Source organism: Pleurodeles waltl, chromosome 2_1 (genome assembly GCF_031143425.1).
Source record: "Pleurodeles waltl isolate 20211129_DDA chromosome 2_1, aPleWal1.hap1.20221129, whole genome shotgun sequence".
Lineage (NCBI taxonomy): Eukaryota > Metazoa > Chordata > Amphibia > Caudata > Salamandridae > Pleurodeles > Pleurodeles waltl.
In genome coordinates, this window is record NC_090438.1 from 691,065,455 (window position 1) to 691,091,651 (window position 26,197).

The window sequence follows — 26,197 nt, forward strand, 5'->3', positions numbered from 1 at the left end:
TATCGCTGGTGTGTACAGGATCACTCCCTTCATAAGATATAGACTCTGGCGATAACAGCAATACGCTGTTCACAGTAGAGGGGCCTCTGGTGTACAATGTTTTGTACATGGGTGGAATAAGTGGAACAAGTCTGGAAGTGTCCATGCCGAGGTGAGGGTTGCCAAGTCTGCCAGATTCCTGCCAGCAAACCAGCGCGATACCCATTGAAGTTGGGGCGCGTGGTAATAAAGTTCAAAGTTAGGCAGCGCCCTGTAAAGTTTTGGGAGCGCTAAGCGGCAACGTGTACCATGCCATAGGAACTCCTGAAATAAACATTCCAGTGAACGAAAATATGATGCAGGGATATATATTGGGAGATTTGTAAAGTAATATAATAAGTGAGGTAGTGCAACCATTTTAATCAGTGCAACTCGACCTGCCACAGAGAGTGGAAGGGACTTACAGAAGGTCATTTGTGTCCTTAAAGAGGTCACCACCCGTATTATGTTGCCTTCCATCAGGTGATCATCCGTGCAGTATATCTGTAACCGAAATATCTAAATGTTTGCGGTTGCCATACCAATGGTGCCTCAACAGGGGGAGGGCCAGGATCTGGTGTGGTATACAAAAATGGAAAGATACAGGACTTGGTCCAATTTACACGGAGCCCCAATAGTTCCACAAAGGTAGTATGATAAAGATAGGCAAATGTGTGACATCCCGTAAGTAAATGAGGATGTCATCTGCATATAATCATAATGCATACATGCCATCTCCTTGGGGTAGTCCCCATTCCTGTCCCCGCTTCTTAAGTGCCACTGCTAAGGGTTCAAATGCTAGGGCAAAAAGGAGGGAGGAGAAGATTCATCCCAGGCGCGTGCTTCTCTCTGTAGTGATGGAAGGAGAGATCACAGATCCTGTGCGCACTCTGGTCATTGGTGATGTATAAAGTAGCCGCACCATATTTGTGAATCGGGTGCCCAACCCTATTCGCTGTAATTCCCAAAATAGGTACGACCATTCCAGGGAATGAAAGGCCCTCTACAAATCAAGCACTAGACAGACGGCTAATGGCCATCACGTCAGTACGTGTCTTAGGAGCCGAAAAAGCCTACGGATGTTGAACGATGTTGTTCGGGTTGGTACAAAGCCATTCTGATCTCTGTGGACCAGGCCTGGTATCAGTGGTGCTAATTGGTCAGCTATGATCCTAGCCAGGATCCTATAGTCGGTGTTGAGGAGCGCCAGTGGCCTATTGGAGCTGATTTGTGTTGGGTCCTTCAGCGGTTTTGGTAGAGTAATGACAAAGGCTTCTCGGAGTGTGGTGAGCAGCTGCACTAAGTCCAGCACTTCCCATAGAGAAGAAACAAGTGGGGCGTTAACTGTGGGGCATATGTCTTGTAAAATTCAGAGGGCAGCCCATCTAAGCCAGGGGTTTTATTGGTAGGCAGGGCTTTAATGGGAGACTGAATTTCAGATAATGAGATGGCTCTGTTCAACACTGCTCGGTGTTCTAATGACACCTGTGGTAATTGGAGACCCAGCAGGAACGAGTCTATGTCTCCCACAGGGAAAGTGCCAATAGTGCAATTTAGTGTATGGAATGCTAGGTCAACTCTACATGAATTTCATGTTGAGTATACAATAGGGTTCCTGTGGAATCACGCAGTGCTTCGATTGGGTGCTGGGGTCTATCTTGTTTTAGTAGCCAAGCCAGAAGGGAACCAGCCCTTTCTGCTGCAGTGTGAGTTCCAGCTGCATGTGCTGCATAGTTCAAGCAACTTAATTTTTCTAAGGGAGAGAACTGTTCCCTCTATGCAGCAATAAGTCTAGCTAGGTTCTCAGTGTTGTGAACAGCCTCATTTTCTAGGTGTATCAACTTTTGTTCTAACAGGTTCACCTCCTTAGCTTACTGCTTTCGCATGTTTCAGGTTAGCCCCATGCAATGACCATGCAGTGTTACTTTAAAGGCATCCCACTTTGTGGCAGTTGTGTTAACAGAGCCGCTCTGCTATTATTTGTTCAAGATCTGGGGCAGGACTCAGCGCACTTCCCTCATTCCCACGGGTTCCCCTGGGTGCACGCTGCTATTTCAGGGTAGTCCCTTTTTGACTGTCCATACCAGAGTCTTCCAACCATTTCCATGCATCGTCAGGGGGGTCAAAAAAGTGTGTAGTACCTTTTTCCATCACTAGTAGGCATGCTGGAAACAGTACTGAATATTTTAGATACAGTTCTTGGAGTCGCTGTTTAACTGCCATAAATTATCTCCTGTGTCATTGGACCGCTAGTGTATAGTCTGGGAAGAACATGATTTTTGCATTTTCCACCTGTACTTCTGAGCTTTTTTTGGTTTCCCTTTACACGGTGTCCCTGTCACAGTAGTGGAGAAAGCAAATCCCATGGGTCTGGGGTACGTTCCAGCCAGAGGTTTACGAGACGGAACCCTGTGCTTTTTTCAATGGAGAAGAAACTTGACAATGAATCTACAGCAGGTAAGTCACGCAACCAGGATTCTAGATACTGTACCGCATTTCGGCCCTCAAGACCTTCTGGAAGCCCACAACCCAAATATTAGTCCTCCGGGACCTCCCTTCTGCGTCCTCAATCCGCGATTCCAGAATCTGCACTCGATCAGTAAGCGCTTGTAGTGTAGTGTCTATGGAGAGGACTTTTGGTTGCAGTGAGACAAGTGCTTGTTCTGTTGCATTTACCTTGTTTGCAAGTTTCCGCTGGTCTGCGTGTAGCAGGTTAAGGTTGGATGCCACAGTGTCTATTTTAGATTCTAGCGAGGACCTGGTTTGTTCAATGGCAGACAGCACCGCATCTAGCCTACTCCAAAGAAGCCTGTCGCACTCCCTGGTCCTGCAGTGTCATCATTGCCGAGGATGTTGCTTCTCCATAAGGAGTCGCTTGAGAATCAGTAGTCCGGTTTTCCCCATCTTGCTCAGTGTGGTCACTGCACCACTGTCAAGAGGGGTCCACAGTAACAGTCCACACTCTGGGGCCCAGTCGGTCTATTCCCCACTTGTGGTGCCCGAGGGTTGGTTCTTCCCAAAAAGGCCACAGGGACCAGTTCGCACAATCATTCCCTTCCCAGTAGTTGCTTGGGCTATCACAGGGGGTGCTCCTATAGGTCAGGAAACAGCAATTTCTTAGCCCTTCGTTCAGGTCAATTATCGTCACTTATTACAATGTCTGAGCGGTACTGTCTTCGCCGTTGTTTAAATGAGATGTGGCAGCTATCGCGTTGGCCGCAGCCATTAGGGTGATCAGACATCCAGCACCATGAGTCCCCCTCTGTGGTTTTCGCATTTACTCTGTATCCCAGGACCACCGGGTATGTTTTCAATGCCTTCCTTATTCCCAGTGTCCAGGCCCCCTGCTAGGTTGTGATGCTTTCCCAATCTGCCCGTATCTCCTGCTGATTTCAGTTACCTGTAGTACGGCCTTACAGCGGTCGCACTGCGCCACACACCTCATACAGTATGGCAGGCAGTCCTTCGGCTTTAGGCCCCGGAGAATCGGCTCTCCACATCGCTCCCTGGGCCTGTTTCATGTTCCTTCCCTGCGGATGTGGTGACCTCTGCTGCGGCAGCTTCTTCCGGTGTGAGGCTGAGCCCTGTTTAGTCCTTGTCTGCTCGTCCCCCGTATGGGTGCACCACCCCCGTGACTCTGATACACTAGGCCTCAGGTCACAGCCGATCGGTCTCCCATGGTTGTCTCTGGTCGCTTGGGCTGCTACACGGGCCCCCGCCGTCTTGGAGCGACAGAGGATCGCGTTTCAGTGGTGGTCCATGATTATGAAATGTAATTGTGGCGGATAATGGGGTGGCTGAGCGGAGCTGATTTAACTCGTGGCCGCCATGTTTCCCCGCTGGCTACACCCCTGCGCAAGTCGCTGTGTTGCCTTACTCCGTGTCAATGAGGCTGTTCATGGGCGTTGCAGTGGGATTTCCCATGCAATATCCATGGATTTTGATGCATTCCCAGATTTAGAAGGGGAATGTGTCATAGGTCTACTCCTCCCCAGGGGAGGTGTAATGAGGAGAAATAACTTTATTTCTCCTTGTTCATTCCTCTTTCTATGTGTGCTACAATCTGTGGCACATAAAGAAGGAATAAAACACCTCCATGGATTGTTTTTGTGCAGGGAGGTGTCCCTTCCTGCACAAAAATAAATAATTCCTACAACATAGACACCCTTGCACAATGCTGCAAGGGTGCCTGCATTGGCGCATGGTAGCCAACTGTGCCCCAGCGCAGTTGAAAAGGACAGGAATGCACCCTATCTTATAGATACAGTGCATGCCTGTCCTTTTCTTTTGCCGCAGGGCAGCACAGAAAGAAGCCTTGTGGCGCTGCCTTGTGCCAAAATATTGTAAATCTGCCCCTCAAAATATGACAGTTGTAATATCACATTCCTTTGACAAACTGTGTGAAACAGGCAGTGTTAGTACTGAAATAAAGGCAGAGTGCAATACATAAGGGAATGGGGGCCAGATGTAGGTAGGTATCAGATTGCGACTTGCAATTTGCGAGTCATAGCGACTCGCAAATTGCAACTCACAATCCGAGATGCAGAAAGGTGTCTCAGACTCGCTATGGGGTCGCAAAGACCCACCTCATGAATATTAATGAGGTGGGTCGCAGCTTGCGACCCCATAGCGAGTCTAGGCACTCACAGGGATGGTGGCCTGCTGGAGACAGCAGACCACCATGTTCATGACTGCTTTTTTTAATAAAGCAGTTTTTTGTTTCTTTTTGCAGCCCGTTTTCCTTAAAGGAAAACGAGCTGCAAAAAGAAAAAATTCCGAAACCATTTGGTTTCGTTTTTTTTAGAGTAGGCAGTGGTCCATATGCTCTGAAAAAATATTTTTGTGGGCATTCACAAAGGGAAAGGGGTCCCATATGGATAAGGAATGGGAGAAAAGCGAGGACTGAAGATGGAAAGTGACAGGGGAGAAAACTTCAGAAGATCAGCTCCCAAGTAAGGGACAAGGATGGAAAAATGTTGAACATTCTTTCGAGAAAAAAGGCATTTTCAAAAATGTATTCTAAGATGTGACAATAGACATTTATTTCTAAATTTTGAAGAAACAATTTAGGTGAAAAGGATTCACAAATCCGTACTCAACAAATTTGTTTTTCTTGGTGACCACAGACAACCATTCAAGAGCACTAAAAGACACAAATTTCTCCCCATCAACCACCTGGAGCATGTGATCTTGAACCTACAAGGAAGTTGTTGAATCACACTCATGAGTCAGGCTGAGGATACTACACAAACTCTTTTCAGCCACAAGTTATTTAAGTTGCAAAGATAGACAAACATCCCTGTGCATCTTTATCAGGAACCACACCTGACCAACTTCAAATGAGTCTTGCAACCAAACCTACTATAGTATAATGATAAACAAGTGGACGTACTGGGGCAGAAAAACTGTGATGGTGAATTTCCTAGCTTGAGCTGAGTAAACATACTCAAGAACATTGGTAAGTATGAATCCATCGACATGAATTTGGTGCCCCAGCATCAGATTAAAGTTTAAATATTGAAATGCACTTGAACAGACTCCACAATTTTGGCTACTAACATGTCTTTATCTTTCATCATATTTATTTTCCACATTTATTTATTTAATTGTTGTCATGCCAACATGTCATCAAGGTAAATAGATGTGGACATAAAAATAGAAAAGCTAGACTTAACTGTCTATGTGTAGACGGACAATATGTTTGCAAAAAAAGGAGAAACCCTGAATGATAAAACAAGCATAAGGCAGCAGCTGGCTGGCACACTGATGAAGGGTGACTCGAGAATGAGGTTTTGCCCTGGAGACATGAGAATCTGAAGCCCAGGTAGCTATTCCCAAACCGAACACGTGCATCACATCAGGACTGAGGGCTCAGGAGCTACTTTGGTCTAGTTCTGACTCTCCCTGTGCTTTCTGAATTTGGCCACTGCTTGGGCTCTGCCTGGTGAGGCAACACCTAATTAAAAATGGCTTTTGGATACCAATGACTCTAAACCATACGATAATAGCTAACTAATTTTTACAGTCAATTTGAGCCAAATTTGATGTAAACTAAAGTAGAATCCTACATTGTGTAATCAACCATTGGTAGTAGTTTTGCTTGGCCATTCACGTAAGTCAATGTTCTGCTACTGAACATGTGAACTAGTCTTACCTTTGCATTACATTTTTTTTTTTGGGTCACAAAGACCGGACGATTTAGGTGTTTCTGGTTGATAAATGCTCTGCACCCGAACATATAATTGTAAGATAACATTAGGTATTCTATCCAATTCTTCAATCTACTGATAATGGGCTGCATACATCTTGAATGGTAACATTTAGGGTAAGAACTTTAAAGTCTGAGGCTTGTTACTGAAGAATTTGTGAGCACATATCAACAGTACAGAATAATGAGAACCCAGAGTTTAGATTCAGGTATCCTTTTGTTAAGAATACTTACGTGTACAATGGTATTTGATGAACTCGTGGGCAAGGGCTTACACTGTTAAAGAAGAGCAAAAGGGGAACAAAGAAACAGAGGGGAACATGTTAATGTTTGGATAAAATCAATATCCCATATGTAACCATCAAAACATATGTCGGATTATACATTATTACGTTGTAGCACTGCACGGGCAGGGAGACGTCATTTGCAGCATGTTAACGTGGCCTTTCATAAATATTACAAATGTTGTGTATAAATTATACCCATTAGAGGTCTTGCAGGAAAACCCATTAACAGAAAATATTTATAGCAAACCAAAAATAAAGTAAAAATATTAAACACAAAACAAGGCCTTTCTCGTTTCAGTATTTTATTCGGGGTAAAAATATGCTGTACTTAACAAAACTCACAAAATCGGAACTTTGCTCTTGGACTGCTGCCGGAAATGATTGAAGGCAACAGCATTGGAAACCCAAAATGAAATCAAAACAGACACGCAAATTGGTACCCATAATAAGAAACAAACAATGGAAAAGCCAGTAAGTTTGGCTATTTTATAAGTGAAAATAAAGCTATTCCTCAACGGTTGCCAGGTTTATGTTTGCTTTTGTTTGACCATGTGTGTAGGTAAACTGAGAATGGGTGGATGAGTGAGTGCATGCGTGGATGAATGAGTAAGTAACTGAGATAATGAATAAGCATAGAGTGAGTTCATAAATGGATGAACTGTTGAGTGCCCTGATGGATCAACCTTCAGACCGAAGCGTCAGATCGCAGTATTAATATCGTTATAAAACACTAAGGGCCATATTTATACTCCGTTTGCGCCGAAATTGCGTCGTTTTTTTCGACGCAATTTCGACGCAAAACTAACGCCAACTAACGCCATATTTATACTATGGCGTTAGAGGCGAATAGCGCCAAAGTTCCCGGAATGTGCGTCATTTTTTAGCGTGAACCCCTTCCTTGCGTTAATGATATGCAAGGGAGGCGTTCCCGTCTAAAAAATGACTCCCAGGCCTTTACGTGGTATTTATACTCCCGGGCAAAAGAGACGCCCGGGAGTTGGCGTGGCTAAAAACGGCGCATTTGCGCCACTTTTTAACGCCTGCTCAGGGCAGGCGTTAAGGGGCCTGTGGGCTCAAAATGAGCCCACAGGTGCCCTCCCATGCCCCCAGGGACCCCCCCTGCCACCCTTGCCCACCCCAGGAGGACCCCCAAGGATGGAGGGACCCACCCCAGGGACATTCAGGTAAGTTCAGGTAAGTATAATTTTTTATTTTTTATATTTTTTTTTGGTGGCATAGGGGGGCCTTATTTGTGCCCCCCTACATGCCACTATGCCCAATGACCATGCCCAGGGGACAGAAGTCCCCTGGGCATGGCCATTGGGCAAGGGGGCATGACTCCTATCTTTACAATGATAGGAGTCATGTTGATGGGGGATGGGCGTCGAAAATAAATGGCGCAAGTCGGGTTAAGACGATTTTTTCGACGTAACCTGACTTGCCCCATTTTAAGACGCCCATGCGCCATTTTCCCCCTACGCCGGCGCTGTCTGGTCTACGTGGTTTTTTCCCACGCAAACCAGGCAGCGCCGGTCTGATTGCGCCGTCTAACGCCATTCCATAAATACGGCGCCCGCATGGCGCTTCAGAATGGCGTTAGACGGCGCAAAACTTTTTGACGCTAAACTGCGTTAGCGCAGTTTAGCGTCAAAAAGTATAAATATGGGCCTAAGAATTACAACAGCACTGGGCACAGTAGTGCCACGCCAATTATGGGTACCAATATTCTAAAAGTGATTAAAATATATCCTATAATATATTCAGAACATTGCTCCAATGGTAGTCGAAATTACGCAGCAATGTGCACCACTGTATGAAGAGTGCAAGTCTTAACTCACAAATTCCCACCATACGTGTACATATTTGCACCGTCACTCCGTAAGAACTTGTATTGAGTTTTGCACCATCATTCATTAACCCAGCTGCATGATTTGATTGGCTCTAAACATGTGTGGCTTTACTTTTCCACATAATGAGATAATGAAACATGCAACACAGCCCTGGACGTCCATTTGTCGGTGTTTCGTGTGCTGAAGCGTGCCTCCATCATAAGTGCCCAAAGGATTGTTTATATCAGGAGCAGCCTTTAACGCTTGTTATCTGGAAAGCACGGCGCCCTGGGATCAAATCACATAGTGGTGCCATTTCTGTTTTTTCAGTTGTCATGTTGCCGCCCAAATTAGGTATGTTAGTGATGTGAGTGTATAGGCCAAAGCACACAAGTAGTGGGTCTACTATGCTCAGTGCCACTATATTGTTTTAAATATTTTGAGATTAGAGTTTTAAATACCACACCGTTCAGCAGCTTCCCAGTTTCTATTAACTCCTCTGTTAGATGATAGAAAGGGACTCCTTTTCCAGTCACCAATTCAAAATGTATAACTGTGAAATACTCCTCTGCACCAATGAAAATACGAAAGGGGGAAGCAATAAAGCCCGCTGTCTGTATTTATCTTTGTTAACAACCATGGCACACAGCTAAAGTATGGCTGTGGTGGAAAAAAGATAGTGGCTGGTTCCTCTATTAACAATTATAGGCAAAGTCAATAGGTCCGGTCTAAGCTAGATCTATTGGCTTTGTCGAACAAGTTACTTACCTTCGGTTACGCATTATCTGGTAGAGACTCTATCTAGCTGCAGATTCTTTACCTTTGAATTCCCTGGCGTTAGCTTTGAATCCAGAACCTTTTTGCTGAGCAGTACCCTGCACGCACCGTTAGGTGGCATGGTTCAGATCCGTGTGCGCCTTATGGCTCCGCGAGTCACAGTCGCCTATGTAGCCACCACCTTGGCACGCGTACGCCAGTTCTTTTAACCACAACAATTCCACGCCAGAAGCGCAGTCATGGATAGAACCAATATCTGTCTGTGCAAAACTATGGCCCTGAAAAGGGTAAACCCTAAACCTACGAGGCATGTCCGCAGAGCAGCTAGGCATGGACGGGTGGAAGGAATCTGCAGCTAGATTGAGTCTCCACCAGAAAATGTTTTATCGAAGGTAAGTAACTTGTTCATTTGATAGAGACTTCTAGCTGCAGATTCCTTACCTCTAAATAGATACCCAAGCCAGAACCTCCTGGCGGTGGGCTGCGGAATACTACTCCTTACACTAAAAAGGCCTGTAGGACTGAACGGGCAAAGTGCCTGCCTCTCTGAATCTGACTGTCCAGGCAGTAATGTCCAGGCAAACGTGTGCAAAGATGTCCACATTGCCGCCTGACAGATCTCCAGGACTAGTACGCTTCAAGCTAGTGCAGTGGTGGCATCTTTGCCCCTGGTAAAATGAGCCCTCAGGAGGCTGCTTCCTGGCCAATGCGTAGCATATCTTGATGCAGAGAATGACCCACCGTGAAATGGTTCGCTTCTGCACTTTCCAACCCTTCTTTGCTCCAACGTACCCCACAAAGAGTTGGTCATCCATCTGGAACTCTTTTGTATAGTCAAGGTAGAAGGACAATGCTCTTTTTGGGTCCAGTTAATGGAGTTGCTCCTCTTCTTTAGAAGGATGTGGTGGAGCAAAGAAGGTGGGCAGGGTGATGTTCTTACCCAGATGAAATGGGGTCACCACCTTGGGGAGGAAAGAGGCACGAGTTCTGAGAACCACCTTGTCTGGATGGATAGTGCAATATGGTGTCTTTGATGGCAGGGCTTGCATCTCATTCACCCTCCTAGCAGATGTTATTTCCACTAAGAAGGCTGTTTTGATGGTGAGCAGCCGGAGGGGACAGTTTTGCAAAGGCGCGAAAGGAGCACACATAAAAAATGTGAGTATGAGATTTAAGTCCCATTGAGGCATAACAAAGGGCATAGGGGGAAACATATGTACAAACCCTTTGAGGAATCTATGTACAATTGGAGATTTGAATACAGAAGGCTGATCAGGCAGCCAAGGAAATGTCAATAAGGCAGAAAGATAGCCCTTGAAAGTCCCCATGGCAGAATCTTGTTGGGCTAGAGAAAGAATGAAGAGAAGAATATCGGAAAGAGAAGCAGAAAGAGGGTCAATAGACCTTTCTGTACAATAAAATAAAAAGCGTTTCCAACCGCAGGCGTATACCGTTTTAGTGCAGGGCCGCCTGGCCGCCAAAATAACTTTACAGACTTCGACAGGAAGATCAAAAGCCATCAAATGGCGCACTCAATCTCCACGCATGAAGGCGCAGAGTTGACAGGGTTGGGTGGAGAACCTTCCCTTGCTGCTGCAACAGAAGATCCTCTCGAAGGGGCAGCCTGATAGGAGGATTGATGCTTATTTTAAGTAGCTCGGGATACCAGACTCTATGTGCCCAATCTGGAGCCACTAGGATTACTTGGGCCCGGTCGTTCTTGATCTTCTTGAGAACTCTGGGCAGAAATGGTATGGGCAGAAAAGCGTATAGAAGGCCTGAAATCCACTCACAACGAAAAGCATCGCTGAGTGATTGTCACCTTGGAAACTCCAACGCGCAATACTGCTGACATTGCGTGTTCTCTGTGGTGGCGAACTGATCTAAACAAGGCTCTCCCCACTGCTGAAAGAGTCCTTGTGCCATATCCGGATGGAGATACCATTCGTGATCCACTAGGCATCGACGGCAGAGTTCGTCCGCCCTGGCGTTCAGAGAACCTGCCAGGTGCTGAACCACCAGGGTTACACCCTGCTGTTCCAGCCATTTCCAGAGACGCAGAGCCTCTTGACAAAGGGTCCACGACCCCACACACCCCTGTTTGTTGCAGTACCACATTGCGGTGGTGTTTTCCGTGAACACCTGCACTACCTTCCCTTTCACAACAGGAACAAATGCTTTCAATGCTAGCCGGATCGCCTCAAGGTCCAATAAGTCGATATGGAGCTCGGATTCTGCTGGAGAGCAGAGGCCCCTGATCTCCGCCTCTTGCAGGTGTCTGCCCCATCCCAGAAGTAACGCACCTGTCACTAATGTGAGATCTGGTAGGGGAAGAGAGAGGAGTCTGCCTTTGACCCAATCGCAGTTCACTAACCACCACTGCAGGTCTTTTGCAGTTCCCTCCGAGATCTGAACCATGTCGAGGAGATTCAGGTCCTACTGGAGACCCCTCATATGCCATCAGGTATGCTTGACTAACAGGATGCAGGAAACCATGAGTCCTAACAGCCTCGGGGTCTATCTCACTGAAATCCAGGATAGAGGCCGAAACATAGGTATCATAACCTGAATATCCTGGACTCGCTGCTCGGGAGGATAAACCCGAAACTGCTTCGGAGAGGGAGTCAGGTGTGACTTAGGCACGTTTATTGTGAACCCCAGCGAATGCAGGAGGTCTTTCATAATCTGAAGGTGGGTGACTAGAGCCTGAGATGTAGCAGCCTTCAACAGCCAGTCATCGAGGTAGGGAAAGACTGAAATCCATAACCTGCGCAGATGAGCTGCCACCACCGCCATCACCTTAGTGAATACCCAAGGGGCACTGGTGAGGCCAAAGGGGAGCACGGTAAACTGAAAGGGCTCGTGGCCCAACTTGAACCGCAAGTAGACCCTGTAGGTGGGCAGGAAGGGGATATGAAAATACGCATCCTGCAAGTCCAACGCTACCATCCAGTCTCCTTGGTCTAGGGAAGACAAGACCTGAGTAAGAGTGAGCATCTTGAATTTCTCTTTTTTGAGGAAGAGATTGACGTCCCTTAAATTTAAGATAGGGCGAAGACCCTTGTTCTTTTTCGGAATAAGAAAGTTGCAGGAATAACAACTGCTGCCTACTTCTGACATCAGGACCATTTCTATGGCTCCCTTGGCCAAGAGAGACGTAACTTCCTCCCGGAGCAAGACTAAATGATCCTCCATCAGCTGTTCTTTCAATGGAGGGATAGAGGGAGTGAAAGACTGGAAGGGGAGGGAGTACCCCTTCTGTATGATCTGCAAGAACCATTTGTCCAATGTTATGGGCCGCCAGTGATGGAGATGAAACTGAATCCTCCCTCCAACTGGCATGGACTTGCAGAACATACTAGGAGGGCTTGGGCATTGCGGAAGAGGGGGACTGGGTGGTGGCTGACCTCTTGCTAGACCCTCTGGGCCTGAAGGTACCATGAACTCGTCCTCGCACTGGATGCTGTGAAGCTGAAAGACGGTGGCTAATCTATGGTTGGCGTGGTATTGTGCCCCTCCTGAAGCCTCGACAGGGGCAATAGGCAGACTGCTGGCGAACGGGCGCTGAGAAATCCAAGTATCTGGCTGTGGCTTAAGAGTCCTTAAACTGGCCAAGCGCAGAGTCTGCCTTCTCTCCAAAAAAGCATGAACCATCAAAAGGCATGTCCATCAAATTTGCGTGGCCGTCGACCGAAAAACCAGTGGTACTCAGCGAGGTGTGGCGTCAAAGGGCCACTGTCGAAGAAATCGCCCTGCCCAGAGAGTCAGTCGTGTCCAAGCCACACTGGATGGTAAACTCGGCTGCATCTCTCCCATCCTTGACAGCTTGGCTGTGAGTGTCCCGTACGCCCTTCAGGACCTGGGGCAGCACCTGTGCCACTGTATCCCATAAAGTATGGGAAAAACGGCCCAATAGGCAAGAGGTGTTTACCTATCTCAATGCCAGGTTTGAGGAAGAAAACATCTTCTTCCCAAGTTGGACCTGCCTCTTGGATACCCTATCTGGGCAAGCGGAAGGGAAGGCACCATGGGAAGTGGAGGCTAGGACCACCAAGCTCTCTAAGGTGGGGTGTTGGGTGAGGAAACTAGGGCTGTTAGGAGCTGGTTGATAGCGGCGCCCGATTGTCCTATTCACAGGAGCCCCTGTGCTGGGTTTGGACTACGTTCCCAGTAAGACATCTGTAAGGGCTTCATTGAAGGGTAACATTGGCTCCGACGTAGCTACCCCTGGCTGAAGCACCTATGTCAGGAGATTAGTCCTGACTAGCACCGTAGGCAAGTCTAGGCCCAAGACCTCAGCTACCCTATGCACCACCATAGCATACGTTGCTCTCTCCTACATACCAGCATCTGGAGAAGTATCCAGTCCACTGGCTTCTCCTAGATCCACATACCAGTCCTGTTGCTCCAAACCGTACTCTAAAGGGTCCTCAGACCCCTCCCACTCCTCACCTGTGCCTGGCTTTTCATAACAAGCCTCAGGCACTGATCTGGGCCTAATCGGCGCAGTCAAAGTCGGAATCGGCGTCGTACAACGTCTTTCCAGCTCTGGAACATCAGGAATGAGGATGGATCTTCCACCACCAGTGGGCACCGGTGGTGGAGGGATTGTCAACGTCAGGCCCGGCATTGGAGGAGGCCAACTGCGACAATCCGGCACCGGTCTGGAGCCAGTGTCGGATCCTGGGGTCCCCAACAGCACTGAGGCTGAAGCCGCTTGCTTCAAACCCGATGGGGCCCCTGCTGGGTCCATAGACCCACCTGCTGGGTCAGCCCGTTCAAAAACAGGGCGCATGGCTTCATAAAATTATTTTATTTGCACGAGGGTCGCTCCGGCTCCAAGGAAAGGGAGGGCACCAAGTCAGCCCTGGCAATGGCTCTGCAGAACTGTGCTCGGAACGTCGACATTACCGAGATGCCTCGTAGACCAACGGGTGTGACAAAGTTGAAAGTCGTCTGCCGGGCTGGCATGAGCATTAGGGACCGCTCCCTCAAAGCTTCAGGACCATGGCCCGGCAGTTGGAGCATGACTTTGAGTTGTGGCCCCTGTTGAGGCACCAGAGACATACCTGATGGAGGACGTCACCGACATGGCACGATGACAGGCGCGACACGGCTTGAATCCCATCTTCCTAGATGACATATTCCTCGCACAGACGACAAATATCTCCAACAAAATGTCGAAAAAAAGGGTTGCCAAAAAAGGCAAGGGGTAGCTTGATCCCGGACCCGCACTTAACCGGCGCGGAAGGAAAAGAACTGACTTAAGTATGCCATTGTGGTGCCTTTATAGGTGACTGTGACGTCACAGACTACTCTAATGACGCTGACAAAGCCACGCAGAGCCGGACAACGCATGCGGATCCAAACGACACCACCCGAAAGCGCGCGCAGGGTATTGCTCAGCAAAAATATTCCAGATTCGAAGCTAACACCAGAGAATTCAAAGGTAAGGAATCTGCAGCTAGAAGCCTCTATCAGATAATGTTGTTTAGTCATTATCCATCCATCAGCACGGCTGTTTTGCAGCTTGGCTGAAAGTAAATTTTTAAAAAACTCTATGCTGCAGTAAATGCTGGCCATGTCAAAGTGTTTTATTTTTACCTTCATGGTGTAAAGTGCAGTGTGGCCTGTAATTGTATCATATGGTATTGTGTGGTACAGTATGGTATGGCTTGGCATTGTATGATATGGTATGTATGGCCTGTCATTGTATGCCATTGTATGGTATGGTATGGTATGACATGATATGATATGGCAAGGTATGGTGAAGTATGGTATGGTATGGCTTGCCATTGTATGGTATGGTATTGTATGATATGACCTGTCATTGTAGGGTATGGTACGGTAGGTATGGTATGGTACGGTATGTCCTGTCAATATATAGTACGATATTGTATGGAAATCTTTTTTACAATGTACACATTCACCCAAGGGAGAAAGCATAATAGGAGAGGCCAGTCGAGCAAAAAAGCATGTTACAATATAATGTTATTTTCACACAAGAATGTGCTATCCAACATGTAATCGTACAAACATAAACTATAAAAACTTGTACCAAAAAAGCATGTTGTTACAAACTAAACAAGTGATTACTTAGTAGCGACAGTAGAAAACCATTAATATATTTTGAAATAATTCTGAAAAGCAACACTAGCAGCCTGGGGCCTGCTGATGTTGATATAGAGCATAAAAGAGTAGAAGGAAAGAGAATTACAAGGAAAAGGAAACAAACACGAACATGGGAAATAAGCAGGTGAAGGGAACAGTGCAGAGTAAAACCAGGAGCAAGACCACAACACACACACTCTTACTAAGTGCTACAAGTAGAAGAAAAAAGCAGGCCATAGAAGAAAGCACAAACAGTGGATAGACCCTCCCAAAAAAGGTAGCATTACTTGGTCCATGCTCCCGGGACAGAAGAAAAAGAATCACAGAAAGAAAAAGAAGCCAGCATCTCCTGACCAAATGAGACCTTGCAATTAAGACTGACAATGAAGCCAATAAACAGTAAACAATAGGCAGGCTTCAAGCCCCCTCAAGCCATCAAAATGTATTGCAAACAACAGGCATGTGCTGTCTCAGGTGAGACCTAGAAAGAGCCAACAGGTAAAAATAAAGAAAACATGAAAGGTCCCCGTCGACTCAAACCTACCCCCTTCTCTCTAATGAGGAAATAAAATTGATTAAGGTAATGTTAAAACACAGACACATTTTTCATCAGATTTCACCAAGTTTTTCAATACCTATAAAACTTGATAGTAGAGCTTTTAAAGTATGTATAGAGTTGCCTTGAAAATAAGTAGGAGGGCCTTCTATTAAAAAAAAAAGTTTCACAAAAATGCCACCTAATTATAACTTTCATCTGTGAAAAAGAATAAAACGAAACTCACTTGTTAAAAGCAGGAACGAATTGAAATAAAGAATGGAACTTGGGGGACGCAGAAAAACAGGTTTAGAAACCCAAACTAGTGAAATTACTTTGGAGGTTTGAGGGTGGAGAGCTGAGCTTCTCACATGGACTCAGTGAGATAAGTGTGGTGCATTTTTTCAAATATAATTATTAGATGAAATTAGATGGAACTAAATTATTTACCCGCCAGCCTTTTCAAAGAAAACGTTCATTGTGTACAATGCAAAAAAAAAATATATATATATATATATATATCTCACAAAAAAGTCTCGGAATGCAGGAACTCTACACAGCGGTCCTGGATGGGCTCCGAGAAGCCCTAATAAAGCTTCCAACACTCCTTCAAATAACAGGAGACCCAGGACACCTCCAAAGTGCAATTCAATTTATTTCAGCATTAACATGTTAATGCTGAAATAAATTGAATTGCACTTTGGAGGTGTCCTGGGTCTCCTGTTATTTGAAGGAGTGTTGGAAGCTATATGAACGAGTTACTTACCTTCGGTAACGACTTTTCTGGTGGATACATTAGCTACCTGTGGATTCCTCACCTCATGAATACTCCCATGGCGCCAGCATTCTACGGAAATCTTCTTACTAGTCTCTGCACGTCGACGAGGACGTCACTGTCTCGCACGCGACGCCGTCTGACGTCATACAGGCAATAAGAGGTCCTCGACGACGTGCGGACGTCAGTACCAATCATTTTTTACGTGCATGAGAACAACCAGGCAATGCAATGAAAGAACAAAGCAACATCCATTATATTGTAAAAATACACCACATTGTATGAATAACTGTAAATCTTTTTTATGTACATATATATATATATATATATATAAAACTCTTTCTTTTAAAAATATAAACACACAACAAGTATATACATAAAGATATATACACATATACCCATATATATATATAAATATATTATATATATACATCTATTGCACCCTCAAAGATCAAGAGGAGCGCACTCAAGGATTACTTGGCAAGACCATAAAGGCAACGGGGAGGCGGGTGGGACCGTGAGGAATCCACAGGTAGCTAATGTATCCACCAGAAAAGTCGTTACCGAAGGTAAGTAACTCGTTCTTCTGATGGATACAACTACCTGTGGATTCCTCACCTCATGAATAGAGTCCCAAAGCAGTACCACGCCCGGTGGTGGGTGCCTAAATGGTCAAACCAAGAAATCCTGCAGCACTGACCGTGCAAAATGGCCGTCCCTTCTAACCTCAGAATCTAAACAGTAATGTTTTGCAAAAGTGTGAAGGGACGACCAAGTTGCGGCCTTGCAGATGTCGACCACAGGAACACCTCTGGCTAAGGCCGAAGTGGCCGACTTAGCTCTGGTGGAATGAGCTCTAATGCCCTCAGGAGGATCCTTCTTTGCCAAAGAGTAACATATTTTAATGCAAAGAACAACCCACCTGGATAGTGTTCTCTTGTGGACTGCCTTTCCTCTCCTCTTGCCCACGTATCCAATAAACAGCTGATCCTCCAGCCTGAAATCCTTTGTTCTATTGATAAAGAAGCTCAACGCTCTCTTTGGATCCAGACGGTGCAGTCTTTCTTCCTCTTTGGAAGGATGAGGCGGAGGATAGAACGTGGACAAAGTAATTGCCTGAGCCAAATGGAAGGGTGAAACAACCTTCGGGAGGAAAGCAGCCTTGGTCCTCAACACCACCTTATCCCCATAAAAAGTTGTATAAGGGGGTTTTACTGATAAGGCCTGCAACTCACTCACTCTCCTTGCTGATGTTATAGCTATCAGGAAGACTGTTTTTAAAAACAAATACCTTAAGGGGCAAGAATGCATAGGTTCAAAAGGGGACCCCATAAGGAAAGTCAGGACTAAGGACAAATCCCATTGCGGCATAACGAATGGCTTTGGAGGATATTGATTTAGAAGACCTTTCAAGAATCTGATAACAATAGGGGATTTAAATAAAGATGGTTGGTCTGGAAGACATATGAAGGCTGACAAGGCCGATAAATAACCTTTAATGGTAGCCACTGCACAACCTTTCTGCGCCAGAGATAGAGCAAAAGACAAAACGTCCGATAGATGAGCTTGTAAAGGATCAATCTGCCTCTCTCCACACCACGCAACAAATTTAGACCACCTATTAGCGTAGATAGATTTAGTGGAGTGTCGCCTGGCCGCTAATATAACATCCACTACCTCAGGCGGGAGAGAGAAGGAACTCAGGTTGCCCCGTTCAATCTCCAGGCATGTAGGTGCAGACTCTGGAGGTTGGGGTGTAGAACCTGCCCCTGCGACTGCGAGAGGAGGTCTGCCCTGAAAGGGAGACGGAGCGGCGGGCACGTTGAGAGTTGGAGAAGGTCGGAGTACCACACCCTCCTTGGCCAATCCGGAGCTATTACGATTACTAGAGCCCGGTCTTGGCGAATCTTCCTCAATACTCGAGGAATCAAGGGTATGGGAGGAAACGCGTAAAGCAACTGGCCGCACCAGGTCATTTGAAACGCGTCCCCCAATGCTTCCTGCATCGGATACTGAAGGCTGCAGAACAACGGACAATGCGCGTTCTCTCGAGTGGCGAACAGATCTACCCGAGGAAACCCCCACTTCTGGAAGATTAAACTGACTTGATCTGGATGGAGACGCCACTCGTGGTCTGCCGAGAAGTGGCGACTGAGACTGTCCGCACGCACGTTCAAGACTCCGGCCAGATGGTTTGCTATCAAGCAAATCCGATGGTCCTTTGCCCAGGACCATAGTCGAAGAGCTTCTCTGCAGAGAAGGTACGACCCCACTCCTCCCTGCTTGTTTATGTACCACATCGTGGTAGTATTGTCCGTTAGGACCTGTACCGACTGACCACGAAGGGAAGGGAGGAAGGCCTTGAGAGCCAGACGTACAGCCCGTAACTCTAACAGATTGATGTGAAACATCTGTTCCTCTGGAGACCAAAGACCTTTGATCTCCAGATCCCCCAGATGAGCTCCCCACCCTAGAGTGGAAGCATCCGTTATGACTGTGGCCACTGGTGGCGACTGCTGGAACGGTTTTCCTTGTGAAAGATTGTTGCTTGCAATCCACCACTTCAAATCCACAGCAGCATCTCTGGAGATCTTGACAGTACCCTCTAGATCCCCTCTGTGTTGAGACCACTGCCTTCGGAGGCACCACTGAAGAGCCCTCATGTGCCAGCGAGCATGCGTGACCAACAGAATGCAGGAGGCAAAAAGACCGAGCAGACGAAGGACCTTGAGGACTGGAACTACCGCTCCGTTTCGAAACATTGGAACCAAATCCTGAATATCTTGAATCCGCTGAGGCGGAGGAAAGGCCCGACCCAATGTCGTATCCAGTACTGCCCCTATGAACAGGAGGCGCTGAGAGGGCTCCAGGTGAGATTTGGGCTCGTTCACCGAAAAGCCCAGGTCGAACAACAACTGGGTTGTTGACTGCAGATGACGCAACACAAGCTCCGGGGACTTGGCTTTGATCAACCAATCGTCCAAGTAAGGGAATACTGCTATCCCCTTCCTTCTGAGCTCTGCCGCAACCACCGACATCACCTTCGTGAAGACTCGAGGTGCTGAAGTAAGACCAAACGGAAGGACAGCAAACTGGTAGTGTTGCGATCCCACCACAAACCGGAGATACTTCCTGTGTGACTTGAGTATCGGGATATGAAAGTAAGCATCCTGCAAGTCAACAGACACCATCCAGTCTTCCATGTTCAACGCCAAAAGCACCTGTGCTAGGGTCAGCATCTTGAACTTTTCCTGCTTGAGGAACCAATTCAAGATCCTCAGGTCCAGAATTGGTCTCAAACGACCATCCTTCTTGGGAATCAGGAAATACCTTGAGTAAACTCCTTGACCCCTTTCCTGCTCCGGGACCAACTCCACCGCGCCCTTTAAAAGGAGGACTTCCACCTCCTGTTCTAGCAACAGGAGGTGTTCTTGTGAACAATACGAAGGGCGGGGCGGGATGAGGGGCGGAAACTCCTGAAAGGGAAGGGTGTAGCCTTTTCCCACAACACTGAGAACCCAAGTGTCCGACGTAACAGTCTCCCATTTGGTGAGAAAATGCTGTAATCTTCCCCCTACAGGAGAGGAGTGAGTGGGAAATGGTGGAAGCCTAAGGCTGCTTCCCCTGCTGCACCCCGCCAGAGGATGAGGAAGAGGCAGAGTGCTGCTGAGAGGCTCCCCTGGTGCGGACCCTACCCCTCCCCCTAAAAGATCTATAGGGGTGGGAAGAGGCAGGTTGCTGATATCTTCCCCGAAAGGAAGAGGAGGAAGAGCCACGCCCAAATCCACGAAACCTCCTGAAGAATCTGGAAGAGGCCGTGGAAGAAGGAGCTTGGAGTCCCAACGACTTAGCCGTGGCCCTGCTCTCCTTAAAACGTTCCAAGGCCGAATCAGCCTTAGCCCCAAACAGTTTGTCCCCATCAAACGGGAGATCCAACAATGTGGACTGTACATCTGCCGAAAAGCCCGAGTTACGTAGCCAGGCCTGTCTCCTTTCCACCACAGTTGTGCCCATTGCTCTGGCTACCGAGTCGGTGGTATCCAGTCCCGTCTGGATAATTTGGGTCGCAGCAGCCTGGGCATCAGAGACAAGATCCAAAAGACCCTGGGGAAGCTCTGTAAACGAAGAGGAGATGTCATCCATCAGAGCATGAATATACCTCCCCAGGATACAGGTCGCATTAGTGGCTTTTAACGCCAGACTGCAGGACGAAAAAATCTTCTTCGACTGCGCCTCTAGCTTTTTTGAGTCTCTGTCCCCAGGCACCGTCGGGAAAGAACCAGGCGCTGATTTGGACGAACAGGAGGCCTGCACAACCAAGCTCTCCGGCGTAGGGTGCCTAGATAGGAAACCAGGATCAGTTGGAGCCGTCCGATACCTTCTGGCCACGGCTCTGTGAACTGCTGGGGAAGATGCCGGCTTCTTCCACACCTCTAAAACCGGATCCAGCAGAGCGTCATTAAAAGGTAATAGAGGCTCCGCCGCGGCTGAGGCCGGATGCAACACCTCTGTCAAAAGGTTTTGTTTCGCCTCCACCACCGGCAAAGGCAGGTCCAAAAAACTAGCTGCCTTCCGTACCACTGTATGAAAGGAAGCAGCTTCCTCGGTATATTCCCCCGGGGACGAAAGGTCCCACTCAGGGGAAGTGTCCAGCCCACTGGCCGACTCCAGTCCACGCAGCCCATCACCCGAGTCCTCTAGCTCTCCTTCCTCTAGGGCTCGTTGGTACTCCTGCTCCTCTAGTACCCGGAGAGCACGCCTCCTTGAATGCAGTCGTTGCTCAATCCGCGGAGTCGACAACACCTCCGCCGAAGTCGGAGATCGGCGCCGATCTTCCGAAGCCACCGACGCCGCATCCGGCGCCACAGGTAACTTCGGCGCCGACTGAAGAGCAGATGAAACGGATGGACCCACCGGAGTCACAGGCCGAAATCTCGACGTCGACGGGATGGAAATCCCTGGGGCCAATCCCTCCGAAGCCATCGGAGCGGCCACCGGCGCCGACACTGGCGCCGAGCCCACGTTCCCAAACGGGAGAAAGGGCATAAAGGGTGCCGGCCGAAGAGGCGCAGGATCACCCAAAGAAAAGGCCAAAGGCCCAGCCGGAGCACCCCCTGGAGCCATCTGTTGGAAGATGGCATACATCGCATTCAAGAATGCGGAACTATCGGCTCCAGGGGTGGGAAAAGCCGGATACTGGGGTGCCTGACTCGGAGGCGACCCCGACGCCGGCCTCGGCGTCTGCGCCGGAGAAAACACCTGAGGCTCCAATACCTCAATCACCGACGCCTGTCCAGGCGAAGTTGGAGACGTCGGAGAGAGCAACGGCGTCGAAGGATGCGGCGTCACCGTGGGGCTGACCTCCCATGTCCTCCGGCGCCGATCCGGAGACCTGGAACGAGCCTCCCTTGAATGACGCCGAGATTCTCTACGGCGCCGGGAGTCTCGATGACGCCGATGTCTTGGAGAAGACTTTTTCTTGTGATGCTTCTCCTTTGACTTGGCCATAAACAGCTTCGCCTCGCGTTCTTTAATGGCCTTCGGATTCATGTGCTGACACGAATCACAAGTCGAGACGTCGTGGTCGGAGCTCAAACACCAAAGGCAATCGGAATGAGGATCCGTCACCGACATCTTGCCTCCACACTCACGACAAGGCTTAAATCCAGACTTTCTCTGCGACATTATTTCCACAGAGAAAGAGTACGCAGCAAGATATACACTGTAACCGCAAGAGTAACAGTTGCTCCCTCGAAGATAACCGTTTCGAATGCACGGAAAAAAGGGAACTGACGTCCGCACGTCGTCGAGGACCTCTTATTGCCTGTATGACGTCAGACGGCGTCGCGTGCGAGACAGTGACGTCCTCGTCGACGTGCAGAGACTAGTAAGAAGATTTCCGTAGAATGCTGGCGCCATGGGAGTATTCATGAGGTGAGGAATCCACAGGTAGTTGTATCCATCAGAAATATATATATATATATATATATATATATATATATATATATATATATATATGTAAAAGATAGACGTCCTGAGATTGTTAAAACACTTCAAATTGCAGAAAGATGAAAGTTCAAGTCATTAGGGGCCAGATGTAGGTAGGGTTCCTTTTGCGAGTTGCAAATTGCGAGTCCCAGCGACTCGCAATTTGCAACTCACAAAAGGAAATGCAGAAAGGTGTCTCAGACACCTTCTGCGACTCGCTATGGGGTTGCAAAGACCCACCTCATAAATATTTATGAGGTGGGTCGCAGTTTGCGACCCCATAGCGAGTCTAGGCACTAACGGGGATGGTGGCCTGCTGGAGACAGCAGACTACCATGTCTGTGACTGCTTTTAAATAAAGCAGTTTTTTTTTTCTCTTTGCAGCCCGTTTTCCTTAAAGGAAAACGAGCTGCAAATAGAAAGAATTACCAAAACCATTTTGTTTCGGGTTTTTTCAGAGTAGGCAGTGGTCCATAGGACCACTGCCTGCTCTGAAAAAATAATTTTGTGAGCATTCACAAAGGGGAAGGGGTCCCATGGGGACCCCTTCCCGTTTGCGAATGAGTTACCATCCACTTGAAGTGGATGTGATTTGCGACCGCTTTCACAGTCACAAATCAACTCTACATCGCGGTGCAAATCGCAAATAGGAAGGGAACACCCCTTCCTATTTGTGAGTCGGAAACACATTTTGCGAGTTGGTACCGACTCGCAAAATGTGTTTCTGCATCGCGTGAGGCCTTTTGCGCCTCGCAAACGGCGTTTTTCACCATTTGCGAGGCACAAAAAGCTACGTACATCTAGCCCTATGCTCTTCACGGTGTCCGTCCCTTCTTGCTTGTGGAACTATTCTCCCAACATCAACCTGTGAGACTGTTATATTCAACTAATTGATTAGCATTGTAAACTCAGTACAGCGAGCTCCATGGCCTCTCTCACCACTGTATAACCATTAAAGGTTGGACTCATGCAGTTCTCTCTTGTGTCTCTTATGGTGAACCGTATCGGTAAACAACAAGAGCCCATCAGGTGACAATAGTTTACACTCTAGTAAACATTCTGAGCACTAAGTGAAGACAACTAAAAAGGTTTTATTGTCAACACTGGTTTGAAAGTAACTTCTCTTGAGATACGAAATATTCATGTTTTTCAATTTTTTAAAATTCAAAAGTGAAGAAAACATTCAGGTATAAATGTGTGTTGTGGAGCATGCTCTATGAAAAACAAATAGTTGCTAATGTGAAGCAGGTATAGGCCTATAGGCCTTTCAATGGTTAGGAGATGCATTTGCAAGTGGCGCTAGAAACATATGCATGCACAAGTGCAAATAAGTGAAGTATAGACTTCTAATGGCACATTGCAGTGCGGGGTGTATTCCATTTCATACCGAATTTTCTAATTTACCATTCTGTAAAGGTCTTTAAACTCCTGCTGCAGGTGTGTGATTAGGTGGTGGGTGTGCCTATTGATATATGTCACCTATATCAAGTTGTCAATGCTGTTTGCAGCAATGGGGAGGGTCTGTATAAATAGACCTTGACATTACACTTATTTGCAGGATCTTTGTTAGGATCAGTGCCTCTAATCAAACAACTGTGCCAAAAATTAGGTAATATATATAGCAATGGTCTAAGGTGGTAGATCAGATTGGATGTGGTAAACATGACGCCAAAGTAAAACACAAAAAGTATATTGTTGATGATGAGCATGTATCTTGTCAAGAACATGATAAAAGGATGAGGCTATAGTTAATGGAGAACAGGCGTACATCATTTGGACCAAGTTATATACTTGGAACCTGATGCAGTTAGAGATCACTGCTGCTGCAGTGTCCACTAAGAGAAATGTGAATGATCTTACGAAAGGATGGCAGATATGAAGTTACTGATCCAGGAGCAGTTTTGGGTCTCCATCCTTGTTAACACATGTCAATTGGGGCATGGTAACTGATATGACCTGAACAGTATTATGTCAGGAGGCGCTAAATTAATGGTACATGTTATTTGTACAGGTGATTTGTATGGCTTTTGGGAGCCCTGCTCAGCTAAGAATGGATTGTTTAGCTGTCTCAGAACTACAGCTGGCATAAGTAAGCTTTCAGTTGTCAGGTGAAGTGTTTCAGAAATGCAGATGTGCAAAGTTAAAATAGTAAATAGATACTACATAAGTCCACTGCCAAACTTTTGCTCAAAACATTGCCATACAATTAATGGTTTCCTTAATCTAAATTTTGCTGAGTGGTCATAATGTTTTCAATGGTCCCAAGGAATTAGATTAAATATCAAGAGGACTCTTCTACACAACCAGGTGCCTAAACTGGAACCTTGTAGTGTGTCATGATAACAGCTCTATTTACTTGGTCATGGTAGGTGGGTGTGTTTAGACAGGTTCCTGCTGGGTTCCTGCAGGCTACGTTACCATTTTCACTCCATCATGTTTTCTCAGTAGGAGTTCTGAAGGGACTAAAATTCAGTACTCAACCTACTTGGACTATAGACCTTGAAATCCCTCTCACCTTTTCTAGTTTACTTGTCTATTTTAGGGTGCCAAAGCTGTCTCATATTATCCATGATGAGGTGAATGGTATGCTCCTTTAGAATATAAGGTTATGTAGTTATGTTTTATTTATAAAGTGCAGACATTCAAAGCATCATGGCTCAACAAGGCTGAAAATGATCTAAGGTTGCGTGTGTTCCCTTCCGGAGAGGGACTCGTCTGATTGATCAGGGAGCAGAATCAATACAGATTTGCATAAGGCAGGTCACTGTCTAGAGTGAAACAGTGGGCTAAAACGATGGGTGTGTATGATCCCTAACGTTAGTGCTAGCGGTTCAGACTACCTGCAAGCATCAACTTTTGAGTATTTGAGTCAACACCCTAAAAGATCAAGTGATTCGCTAGGTGTTAGTCCCTTGCTTTCTGTGCCATAGATTCCAATCTACACCTCCGTGACGAGGAATAGCAAAGCCGAAATCTTTCTGTAATTGCTTGTGTTCTTTTCTAGAGGGTGTCCTGTCTGGCAGTTTGGGATGGACTGTTTTCAGGGACAGCAGTGTCAGCACTATCAGCATGGTCGTTGAATGTCCTATCTGTAAACATTTGTAAGCATTCCTCCAATGGCCTTGTGTGTGTTTGAGTGTGAAGAATGTATAAGGACAGCACATGCAGTGCTTTTCAGTTTTCAGAGCAGTGTTTAGAAAAATGATGCAGCAGATTCCATTTTTACCTAGTGGAGAATGCATGGGAGCTCAAATACCAAAAAACTAAAATAAAAGCTCAATTGATTACAAACTCTGTCAGAGTTATACATTTCATGGAGGAAGTTGGCTGCCAATGATCAATTGAAAGGTAGCTATAATAGAACTGACACTGCTTTTCTGATATATCAAGGCAAAAATTACTTAATTTCTCCAAATATCATGGGTGTAAGGATCCACTTAATAACAAAAACTGAGTACCCGCCAGTCAAAGTTTTATGTCTGTAAGAAGTCTGCTATCACGGATGTTAGAAATGGGCATACAACAAACATTGCCTGAGGCTGGCAGTACTATTCAGTAAAGAGACCTAAGAGCACTGTTGTGTCAGACGCTGACAGTGATTACATTTCTTTCCTAATGTCTTCAGTCAAGTGTTCACTCTATTACTTTGTGGATGCACAGGTTTCAAGA

The 26,197-nt window shown here is 46.8% G+C and overlaps 1 protein-coding gene across 1 annotated transcript in view; it reads right to left on the bottom strand.

The window, feature by feature from the left end:
* SPMIP7 (sperm microtubule inner protein 7) overlaps window positions 1-26,197 on the bottom strand; it is a 189,774-nt gene that overhangs the window by 46,833 nt on the left and 116,744 nt on the right. The window contains exon 6 of the mRNA XM_069216922.1: window positions 6,461-6,502. Within this exon, the coding sequence (XP_069073023.1) occupies window positions 6,461-6,502 (42 nt within the window). The remainder of the gene's footprint in view (window positions 1-6,460; window positions 6,503-26,197) is intronic.